This window comes from Acanthisitta chloris, unplaced genomic scaffold (genome assembly GCF_000695815.1).
Source record: "Acanthisitta chloris isolate BGI_N310 unplaced genomic scaffold, ASM69581v1 scaffold18508, whole genome shotgun sequence".
Taxonomy (NCBI): domain Eukaryota; kingdom Metazoa; phylum Chordata; class Aves; order Passeriformes; family Acanthisittidae; genus Acanthisitta; species Acanthisitta chloris.
This window is the reverse complement of record NW_008685615.1, coordinates 22,954-35,056: the sequence shown is the minus strand read 5'-3', so window position 1 is coordinate 35,056 and position 12,103 is coordinate 22,954. Positions and strand designations below refer to the sequence as shown.

Here is a 12,103-nt window from a genome sequence, read left to right as displayed (position 1 = left end):
CCTTTCAGTGGGAAATGCAGCCTGATAACAGGCGGTGCTGGCCTGATGCGTGGGGCCGGAGACTTTCCCGTCAGCAGAGGGGCTGTCTGCATTCATTCAGGAATTCTTTCCATTTCCCTCTTAGCCAGACTCTGGATGACATTAATATTATGTGTCTCGTCATAAGCTGTGCTTTCAGAGCCAGTGGCGTATCAGACTGCATGTCTCAGGAATGTGGACTGCCGGTCCAGCTTTGGGTGCTGGTTGTGAGGTATCTCCCTCTCCTCTGCACTGTCCCAGCCCCAGCTTGGCTCTGGGCTCATTTGCCCACCAGGATTTCCCATGGGCTGGAGAAAACTCAGGTCTCAGGTCTGTGCTCTGGCCCTGGGTGTCTGGGCATCACCCCTGCTTGGGAGCATCCTCATGCATTCGCAGATGTAAGGTTTGCCAGCCCAGGTGGTCATCACTCTCGTGAGACCTGTTAGCTGAGCACAGCACTGAGCTGTGTGCATTAGTGGTCACAGCTTAACCTTCCCCTGTGGCTCCGTGGAGTGGGCACTGACCATTGCAGCTCTCTCTGAGAGAAGAGATCTCAGTGAGCTGGTGGCTCCCTGGAAAGGCAAATCAGATCTGACACAGATCTCTGGGAAGCAGGGCTGGGATTCCCAGCTGCACAGCTCCTGGAGCTAAACTCATGGATTGCAAACTCTTCGTAGTGCTGGCATTGTCTTCCCACAGGGTGAAGAGGGAGGGCTTTAAAGGGGGGGTTTTGACATCACTGTCACTTTGGTGCTGACACCCAGCATGAGTGGGGAGGTTGGTGTGGCAGAGCCAGGCAGCCCTGGGCACTGGAGGCATTTCTAGAAGGGGATGTATATGAGGCTGTGTGCCCACACTGAGCGAGCAGCACTCTGCAGAATTCTTTGAGGTCCATGAGAAAAGTGGGTTCTTGAGCTAGGAAGGCCATTCCTCATTCCTGGAGGGAGATTTTCCTCTGTCTGTGATGCTGAGAGTAAAGTCCTCTGCTCTAGGCATAAAAATGTGAAATTCTGAGAAAATTGTGGCGAACACTGGAGCTGAGACTGAAGGAGCCTGCTGAAGTTGTGCCTCCATGTCCTGTATGGCCCAGCATGTGGGTGCAAGTCTAAGCTTTCATCCCTGGCCCACAGCAGTGGAAGACACTGTTTTGGTGCAGGGGAGCACTTCAGCATCATGCCAGGAGTGTGAAGGTTGTCTCCAATTTGCATGAAAAGGAGCAGACTGCAGTCATATTAACATTTAATGAAGAGGCACAGCCTGCAGTCTCTGCGTCCTCTGCAACACTCTTCAGTCCCGTGATGTTTCCTTTGCCATTTGGATCAAGATGGGATGGAGGGCAGTAGGACAGGCAGGTGTTGACTTCATCACTTCCATACGAAGCACAGATGAGGGTGAGGAGCTCCAGGCCTGGCAGAGTGTGTTTTCTGTCCATACAGGCAAGAGCCAAGAGGTGCTGAAGACTCTGTGGCCGCCTATACCATCCAGCACCCTAATGTCTGGCCTGACGTGGTGCTGCCAGATTAAGTCAGCAATTTTATGCAATAGGGCTGCAAAGTGGCATTGATAATTTCAAAGGAACTCGGGCAAATGGTTGAGGTTTTTCTAGCAGTCTAAATCCCTGCGTGCAAACCAGTATATCAGGGTTTAAGCAATTAATTCCTAATCACGCCAAACGCCTTCAGGAGCCCAGCTTCAGTATTGAGAGCTTAAAATGGTCTTCCACTGTACCACAGATAATTTGGACACAGCAAAGAGTCTAGTCTCATGGCATTTCCAGCCTCAAGGTGTGAGAGTGGCCTGTAAGTGACATTTGTATTCAGAGAACCCTCCCATGCATTTGTGTTGTAGGCATCTATTACTGGGAAGGCACCATGGCTAATAAAAAGGGCATTCTTTATACCCCAGAAAGGGAGTTCATTAGAGGGAAAAGCCATTCTAGCTTAGTAAGAAATGAATCTAAAACTACCTCAGAGCTGCTATTCTCATCAAGTTTCAATGTTAGCAGTTTTAACCAAGAGCTAATTGAGCAATCTCAGAAAGTGGAGTAATTCCATTATTCAGCTATGCTTTGTGCAAGGCTACTGCTAGCTACAAGAGGAGCAGAAATGACTTTCATCAAGCCAGGAACCACCAGTGTTCTTGCCTTTTACTACTTTTTCTTTCAAAAAAAAGTAGGTCTTTTGGTCTTTTGGCAACTGTCATTGGCAACAGGAGCTCCACACCAACATTGCAAGGCTCATATGTAACACTGCAATCCAATTTTTTTGGATAACAGGGGATTTGATTTTCATAACTCTTCAAGCAGCAGTGCTGTTCCAGAGCGGATGGCTGAAGATGCTCCTGTTTGTTGGATAGGCAGGGTGTCACCGGGAAGACAGTACACTGTTCTTGCAGAATTTTGCATGGAAAAGAGCCATTGCAAGTGCCTGTCCAGCTGCTCGCCAGAGAGCATGATTCTGTCATTGGCTGTGTTCTCAGGAGATGTGGGATTAGCTAATGTTGCTTTTAGAAGAGCTTTTATAGAAACCTCTCGAGTTCCTTTGCTTCGTGGAAGAGCTGTAATCAAAAATAAATGAACACGATTTAAAGAAAAGAAGAAAAAGTTGTACTCCATCCAGCATCTTTGGACTTAACACCTTGGAGAGGGTTTGTTGGTTGAACCGTGGTGCTGTTTCTTTACCGTTTTCCTTCAGCTGCTGCTGCTGCTGCTCCTGTTAGACGTGCACAGCACTGTTTGCAGCCTTTTGTGGAAGGTGACTTTCTCTGGGTGAATGCAGCAGGATTTAGAGTCCCATTCCCAGGAGGTGGCTGTAGATCTGCTGTTTGTTATGAGATTGTGCTGTAACAATAATCCCTTCCAAGCCAGCAGAGAGTGAGGGCTCTCAGCAGTGTGCTGCCCTTAGTAAGGGGACGTATATCCATCTGTGTCTTTAGAGCCCTCTCAGACACACACAAACACATCAGGGCTGCCTTTCCCAGCACCAGCCTCTCATAGCTCTGTTTGGTTCAAACACCAACCATGTGTCATGCTGTCAAAGCTGTACTATCCTATCCCACAGCAAGCATGGAGCTGGATACCTGTGGCAGGCACATAGCTATAGGTTGAGAAACCAGAAGCCTTGCCTGCAGGTTGAAGCACAAACCCATGCTGAACGGGGATGGTAAATTCATCCCTAGATGGGAAGGAGTTTGAACAGCAAACGCCTTGTTTCCTGTGCAGGAGGGAACGAGTGCTGTGAGGGAGAGACAAGATGGAGAGGAGCTGACAGGATTTTGTAATGAGTTAGGGGAAGAAAGTTTGGTAACCCTTGCAGCTCACATTTGGCTCAAGTCTGAGCTGCTGGAAGGATGCTGGGGATTTACCTCGTGGCAGCTCACTCAGCCAGAGGGACCACCATTGGAAGGGAGGCTGCGACTCCAGCTCAGAATAGTTGAGCTTGGTCCCGTTGGGAGCAGGTTTCCACAATGAGCTGCACATGAAGAAAGGACCAACTTCTCCAGCCTGTCAAAAGCAAAAGACCTTGCCATGAGAGAGCTGCATGATGTTTTGGGTTTCTCTCTCATGCCTCAGCTGTGATAACTCCTGTGACACATGCATGCACCTGTCAGTTACATCTTGCAGGAGGGGATGGAGGTGAAGGAGTCAGTGTGGGGGAAGAGCCATGCTTGTCTGTCCAGCTCCACCTCGCCACCAATTGCTCTGAAGCCTACAGGTCTGTTATGCTGGTGGAACAGCAGATGTTTTAGTGTCATTTTGCTGCCTGCCTCCTTCCTGCACTTACTGGATTGCAAACAAAGTACTCCTTGTCTCTCTCATTCAGCGAACCTTGCTTAGCTAATGTCATTTGTCAAGTTAATCAGGAAAAGTGGGCACTTCGATGGCTGCTGTATAGCCTGGCTGCATTGCCATGGAGACAAGCAGCCAAACAGGCATTTTATTTGCCCTGCCTCTCTGCAGAGATTTGGCATGAGAAACCAGTATTTTATTTGCCATCAACCAACCAACTTACTGAGGGTGTCAGTAGTTTTTCAGGGTTGCTATCAAGAGATCGGGAAGGGTCTAGCTAATCTTTTATGAAGCAAATAGTAATGCTGCTACTAAGGCAATTTCAGGATCTGAATGTTTAGCTACTCTTCCCACGTCCCACAGATGTTTGACTCTGGTAGGAACTAGAGGAGTTATATCCCAGTAGCTTGGATTTGGGGCTGCAGTCAAGATGTCATCAGTCCTCTTCAGCTGGATGGTTTCATAAGTGGCTATTTGCCTACAGAGGCTGTGACCATTATTTAAGATACTTCGAAAAGCACCAAGACCTGAGTTTAAGAGCATCTCAGGAGCCCAAAATCTCCCCAGCAGTTGGTGAGATTTAGGCACTAGCATGCTTTGGTCACATTTGAAACTCAGAGGTGAGAGAATACCATACACTCCAGCTGACCTCTTGCATAAGGCAGGCTATAGTTGCGCCTACAAAACTCATAAGCAAAATCAGGGTGTTGAAAGAGCTGACAGATGTGTGTGTTACAGAGCTCACAAGCTGTCCCATCAGTCCCTCTCCTCCCTCCCACATGTGCACATGTTAAATGATGCATTGAACAGGTTTGGAAATGCTCCCTCATGCAGGCCAGGTGAGCAGGACAGCTGGGATCTACAGGCGGGACAGCCACCTGCTGACACCTATCCCTGTCCATGTGACAGTGGAGGAAACCTCACATCAGCACAGAAAGGGCAAAAGTTCAGATCAGATTGTTTATGGGATTTTATGGAGCCAGGAGCCAAGGATAGCTCAGCTAATCCAGAGGAAACTGTAGCAATGGCGTTAGAATGCATTTCACATGGGATTCATTCTGTGCGCATTCAGATGGACCAGTCTTTCTGTCTCCATTTTTTTAGCCATGAAATATTTTTCTTTGCACTCCTGTCTGCCAGCTGCACCGAGCCAGACTCCAAGCTAGGCTGTTTTAAGGAAAAAAAAAAAGAAAAAAAAAAAAAAAGAAGAAAAAAACAAAACCTTCTTGTCTTTTGACCTGCCGACAAGTTAGCAGGGCTTCAGCACAGCTCCCAGTAACATCAGCACCAGGCACTGGTCTGGGTCCAGGCTGCTGCCAGCCAGCTTTCACTCCCACCAGCCACAGCATCCAATGCTTTTCTCCAAGCTGTGGTGTAGTGCTTGTAGAGTTGAAGCCCTGGTGAAGACATGAGGTAAAAGTGCAACTGAAAGGCTTTGTGGGGAGTGCAGGAAGGCAGCAGTTTTGCTGTGCCCTCCTGCTCCTTGGCACCTGAAGCCTTGCTGGCTTCATGGGCTGTCTTATCCCTGGCTTGTCTTCCTGAGTCACCAGCATCCCATGCAGACTCAGTGCAAGCTCCTCTTGGGAATAAGGTTTACATTTTAGGTGCAGTGAGACCACCACATTAAGCTGTTTAATGCAGATCTTGTCTCCCTCCTTGTGCCCTGAGCCACAGACCCCCTTGCTCTGCTGGAACAGGTCACCTGGCTTAACTCCAGGCACAGGTGCCAGCACCTCCGCTGTCCCCAGCCTGTTCCCTCTGACCCTGGCAAGCTCTCACATGCTCCAGATTAGCCCCGCTGTGACTTGTGCCTTCTGGAAGCTGCTTTCCTCTCCCTGGGGACTAACTCCTGATGTTTAGAACAAATCTGGCTGGGAGTTGCCATGGAGCAGCCCCGCACTGTTCTTCCCTTTCAAGCTTGCAGGACTGCTGCCGTGGGGTGTGTGTGGGGAGCAGCTCTATGACCCCACAGTGATCCAGAGCTGAGATGGGACCCTCCATCCCTGTATGGTGTTTTGGCATCAGCCCATGAGGCATTGCAGCCTTCCCAGGGTACTCTGGTTCATTAACCCAAGCAGATACAAACCAACCCATTGGATCCTGGGGCTTCTCTTCCCCCCAGATTGAGGGCAGTATCCAGTCTCACCCATGTTACCTGCTCCTTGAAACCGCAGATACATCTTCCAAAGCCTGTCCCTGCCTTTGGGTGAGAGAGCAAGAGTAACTTTTCAATTCTGAATATCTACAGTCACATCCTGCACACCCTGTCATGGGTTCAAAGCTCCTGGATGCTTCCTGATACAATCTTCCTGCCCACACAGTCAATCCAACCATGTGCCAGATACCTCTTTGTGATGGGGGCTGTCTTTGATGGTGTCTAGGGGCTCCTTCTGTGGGCATGTTGATGGGAAATAGGATGGGATTCTGCAGAGCAAAGTGGGTAATATGTGCTGTTAGTTTACTTGAAGAGTGAAAGCATCCTTGGCAGGAGGGTGCTTAGGTATGAGCTTCCATTCAGTACTACCTACAGCATCCGAACAAGGATATCTCCAGGAAATTGTAAAAGCCCAAGACGCAGAATGGTAAAATAAAATGCAGAACTTAATAATCAGGTGGAAATTGCATGCAGCCCAAAGTGTCACTGGAGGTGAGAGGTGAAGGCTTCACACTGGCTCGACAGGAACAGGAATGGCAGAGGCTGCTCAAGTGTTTGTCTCTGGAACATGTGATGAGCACCTTGTGCCTGTGACAAAGGAGATGTTGTTCACAGATGTTCATTGCTCTGTCCATAAAAATGGGTTTACATTTCACTCCATAGAGGCCACAATTCCAAGGGAGGCACAAGAACTCCGTGGCCAACCTTTTCCCCCACATGCATCTGTGTAGCTGGGGCTAGTGCTGGGAACATCTCCCTGTTTCCTTGCACCAAAGCCCGGGGAAGGAGAGGCACTGCCGTTCTCAGCCCGCACGGTTTGCTGTGCCTCGCTACGAGCTGACTTGGGGTGAAAGGGCTTCCCAGGGTGAGTGTGGGCTGGCACAGCCTCACACCTGTCCTCAGGCCTCTGTTCCCCATTGGCCTCTGGCAAGAGTGTTGCTGGGTCACCCACGTTGGGTCACCCATCCTCCTGATGGGGATGTTCCGAAACGCGCTGGGTGCCGCTGGCTGCCCTGCCTCGCTCCTGCCCCTGGTGCTGCACTGCCAGGGTGCCCAGCGCCCTCGGGCCATGCTGTCCCGCACCCCCGGAGCCAGTGGCCATAGAGGGACCGAGGTTGCCATCTGCTGGCTCAGCTGCTCAGGAGCAGCAAGAGCCTGGCTCAGCCCTCTTGTTTGTGGCCCTTCTGGAGTGTGTCCTGACCCTGCTCCTGTGCCAGGCTGCAGCACTGCCCATCTCCGACCCAGCCCTTGGCCTCTGGAAGCATCTCCCCATGGGCAGGTGTTCCAGGGAACAGGGCAGACAACCCATTCCCGTTTAACCTGCGCTGCTCCCACATTGCCCCTGTGCCAGGGTGCCCCTCCTGCCCTCCCTGCGGGGCCTGAAGTGTTGTCCGGTACAACACACTCTGGGACAATCCACAAGGCTTTTAATAAGGGAGCTCCTTCCCGTTAGAGACAAATGTTTCCACTGCTGGTTATCACTGTCAGGTGCTTATTCTTCCTCTAGGTTCTTTATTTTCTTTCTCTTTCGAGTTCTTGGCAAGTACTCCCAGGCTGGGAATGTACTGCTGCTTTAGTGAGTACCCCAGGAGCACAGCACCCTGCACATCTCACCTGGCCAGTCTCCCCAGCAATGCCTGGGGCTGGGAGCCACAAGATCACCAGCTCCAGCCCTGGCCCCTCAGCCAGCCCTGCAAAATCCCTGCTCTGCCTGCAGGAGTGGCAGGGCTGAGCCGGCATAATCAGCAACAGCTCGCTCAGGCATTGCTGGGAGGATGAGGTTACTTCTGTAAATCTATTATCTTTTTTGGCAATTAGCACCAGTTAGGAGCCCTGGGAATACATGCAGCAAATAGCAGGAAGCCCGGTTAAGCACATCTCTCTGCTTATCTAAGCCCAGTTAAACAAGTCTCCTGTGGCACAGCCCTACAGCTGGTAGCAGAACCCATAAACACACCAAAGATGATCCCTAGTGCTGCGATTGATTTCCATAGCAGTGTGTAGCCCTGGAGGTTTCTATTCAATGCATGTATGTTCAGAGATGGGAGGTGAGGGACTCAGCCTGGCCTGGAATACCCCAGCAGTCTGCAGGTTGCATGGAGGAGCCCCCGGAGTCCCTGCATCGCCCGAATGCCAAAGGTGACCCTGCGGCGAGCGGCGCTGGTGGCTTGTCCTGCCTGGGGACTGCACTGCATTTGCTGTGGGTGGAAGCCTGGCGTGGGGCAGGGCTCAGTGGCTGGGCCTGACCACACATGTCGAGCTCAGGATGGGGAATCGAGTGAGACGCTGTTTTCTCTGGCCCAGGAAGACAGAAATCTGTGTTTGTTTTCTGTGCTATCTTTCGCACGGCGTTTGTTTTGCTTGTTGAGCGTTTCAAGAGATAAAATGACCTAAAGGGAGATTATTTTATCCTAATTTAAGCTGTCAATTTATCACTGACTTCTGCTTGTCTGCGCCAGCAGGACAGCTTACTCTGTGTCCCTGGGGAAACCTCGGCTACAGAGTGAGAATTTGGTGGGATTTGCTGCAGTCTCACATCTCATCTGTGCTTATGACAGCAACTACAAGCTGCTCCCCTGTCCCCCAGTGTGATATTAGTTCCCATCACTGAGGGTTGGCTTGGCTTCCCAGGGGACTCCCTTCTCTAACTGGGGTCTGGGGTTATTTTTCTCGTGCTGCAGGCTGGTGGAAGAGTTCATGCTGCTGGCGAACATGGCTGTGGCCCATCGGATCTACCGCTCCTTCCCGGAGCAGGCTCTCCTTCGCAGGCACCCCCCGCCCCAGACCAAGCTGCTGAAAGACCTCATAGAGTTTTGCAACCAAGTTGGCCTTGACATTGACTTCAGCAGCGCGGGGACCCTGCATGTGAGTGCATGGGCCTGGTGCGGAGCAGTACCATGGGGACGAAGGGTGGGCAGATACGTGATACATGTTTGCAGCAGCCTGTGGTTTATTCCCTGTCACTCTCTGCCCGAGCAAAGCTGACAGCTATCCCATGCACAAAACACCTCCCTCACTTGCTGTTGTTCCCATTAGTGCTGGGCAGGGGTGGCCCAGCCTGTCCCAGTCAGCCATGTTGTGCACAGAGGTTAGAGCAGGGCAGGAAGGACCTTGCAAGTGACCCCAGTGCTGCCCTTTGTGCAATGGGAAGGATGTTTCAGTGCAGGAGCACTCTCTGGGACACCCAGATGTCCATCTCTGCCTTCTCTCAGCAGGTCCTGGCCAGGGAATTTGCTCAATAGCTCAAGGAAAGTACCTCTGCAAGGGGGTGTTTCTGTCTGAGCTGCTGCAGGTCTCAGGGAGGGCAGGGTGGGGAGTGGGGTAACTGTGAAGGACTGGAGTGCAGTGCTGAGAAAGGTCAGATGCAGCCAGTGCAAGAGGTGTCTGACTGCTCCTCTGCTGAGCTTGTCCTGAGGCTGAACTCCAGCTGAACAGCACAGCACAGGTTCCAGGATTTTCTGTAGTCGCCGCAACTGGACTGTGGATAATCCTCTGTTAATCCCATCCCGGCTGGTCTCCTGCACACACCTCCATCAGCTGGGACTGCTTTCCCTGCTCGCTGGCTGTGCCTAGGCTATGTCAGCAGACATGGGGCTGCACACTCAGCTTCTCTCTGCACTTTGAACCCTCCAGCCCTTCCTTGCTGCTAAACCCAGGCAGTGACCTCTCCTATCCATGTCTCCCCAGAGCCCCATTAGTCCGTGTGCTGCAGCTCTCAGTAGCTGGATGGGAGCCAGGTACAGGTCAGGAGAGGGTTTACGGGTGCTCTCACATGCTGCATGGCTGGGGATGGAGACAGCAGTCCCTGTGCCCCGGGTGCTCCCTGCCATTGACCCTAGGAGGTGGGTCCGGTGCTCAGGACTGTGTGTGCAGTCCTGCCAGTGCTGCTGGGACCACAGCAAAGCCCAGTTTCATGTGCACCATTTGGCTTATGAGGGAATTTGCAACAAAAGGAGGAATTTGGCTTTGACAAGCTGCTGTTTGCCACAGTAAGGTCTGCCTGAGTCCCCTTACCACCATAACATGCCAACACTGAATGCTTTCTCTTTTCCAGAAAAGCTTAAATGAAACATTTGGTGCTGACAAATATTCCGAAGCAAGGAAAGAAGTGCTGACCCACATGTTCTCCAGGCCCATGAAGGTGAGAACAGCACTGTGCTGCTGGCTATGTCTGGCTGTAGCTGTCTGCTGTGGCTCTATCTTCAATCCTTGCCCTTTCTGTATTACTAAGCTGGTTATTGCATACAGGGGGAGTGAATGAACACTGAACATAGTTCTCCAGGACTGCTAGCAGCCTCCCTTAGTGCCTCCAGCCCTGTGTAGCTGGCAATAGGAGTATCACTTGAGCAACAGAGCTTCACTGGATGGCAGGGGCAGGCTGAGTCTTTCCTCGCCCCCCATCATGTCCCTGTTATTACTGGTTGGGATGTTTCAACCTTGAAGTTGCATATGGTGTGTTAGCAGATTCACAAGGACCCAGCCTCTCTGTGAGGAGCTGCTGGTGAGCTCCATGGTTCACATTTATGTCATTTCTTTACGTCATAGTATCCCAACTGGTCCAAAGAAGGAGTCAAAAGTGAGGATGATGTAGGGTGTGGAACTGGACACAAGCACAGTTTGGTACCTGCTCTTAGAAGCAGAGAAGTTTTGGAAACCGTTTGGTCTCTCTCCAGCCCAAGTGCCTTTCTGTGATGGTCTCTGCGATGGTGGCATGTGCTGCTCACAGCAGTTGTCATGTTTGATATGTCTGCAGCTCAGGACACTTACTCAGGTCTTTATCACCATCAAAAAAAAGTTTTTGTGAAGCATCTGCCTTTCTGCCTTTGCGGCTGGGCACAGCACAGCCTCTTTTGAGGGAAGACCTACCCCACAGGGAGAAGGGGCACATTCCTGAAATGGTGTCTCTGCTGTGGCCTGCTTATCACTGCAGGAATGAATCATCTTCCCGACATCACTCATTTGACTGTCACTCTTCTAATTAGCTTATTTGCTTCATTTACTCATTAGCAGTTGCCTGAAGTCCTGCTGTGCTTCAGGAACTTAATGCTTGCTTGCAACTGGGATTGGGGTCTGAAGTTGTTCAGTGAATCACCCCCTCATGTATGTGTCCAGCTCAGGAGTGCTGCTTTGTAAAGAGCAGGGTGTCCTGTGGAGCTCTCTGTGTTGTCCCAGAACCTGTGTCTTGCTTTGGGTTATTCTGATCCCTTCTGTCACATCTTCCTTTTCTGATGGATGGAGCATTGGTGGCATGTATTCTTTGGAGTCCCTCTCTGTTTTTGCTGACTGTGATATGAGCTGGGTCTTTGCCTGACTGGAGCAAACCTGGCATGGATCAAGCCTGGCTGCTGGCCAGGATGGATGAGCAAGGAGAAGGCAACTCAGTTCTGCCATGGCACTAAGGAGGATATGGGCTTTTGAGGGCACACTGACTTGCTGAGATTTTGCCTCCGTGGTTTCCTGAGACTGTGGTTGGAGAGGTGGTGGGTGTGCTTTGAGGTACCACCTCACAGTGGCTCTTGTTAAGATTTAGCCCTGTGAATACAGGTTAGAGATGAAAGAGGTATCAAAGTTTTGGAGGTGAAGTAGATACCAGACAGAGAGTTTGGGGAAGAAGAAGGAGGCACTTTTAAAGGAGCTATTCCATGAGACATGATTTTGACAGGAACTAGACCAAGGTGCCTGTGTGTTCAGGTGTGCTGTGCAAGTTCAGTTGCACCTGGCAAACCTGCTGTCTGGCACACTCTCATAATAGGCAAAACCCTCTTTACAGCTGAGCCTGTTGGCCCTGCAGGGCAGCCTGTGTCTGGATGGTGAGCAGCACTCCCATACAGTGGCAGTCCCCAGCAAAGTGGTACTGCTGCATGTGATGGGATGCTCATTATTGGAAGTGGTGCATGAGCCAGAAGAAGCAGAAATCAGTCTTGGTCCTGGGATAAGCTTTTGCAGTTTAGTTTGTTAATGGAGTTTCAGACTTGTCCAAAGCCATCAGACAGGTGAGCAGATGTTCTTCTCCCATCCTCAGGGCAGCTTCCCAATCTGACTCAGCATGTGCTTGCAGCAGTGGATCCATATGACCTCCAGCCCATAAGGAAGGACCGTGGCACTGTGGTGGTCTCTGGTCTCTGACCATACTCATTGTGGGG

At 51.0% G+C, this 12,103-nt stretch overlaps 1 protein-coding gene across 1 annotated transcript in view; it reads left to right on the top strand.

Moving 5' to 3' along the window:
- The window catches only part of DIS3L2 (DIS3 like 3'-5' exoribonuclease 2), a 169,870-nt gene that overhangs the window by 150,084 nt on the left and 7,683 nt on the right, over positions 1-12,103 (top strand). Inside the window, 2 exon segments of the mRNA XM_009079844.1 lie at positions 8,642-8,825; positions 10,015-10,101. Coding sequence (XP_009078092.1) covers positions 8,642-8,825; positions 10,015-10,101 — 271 coding nt within the window.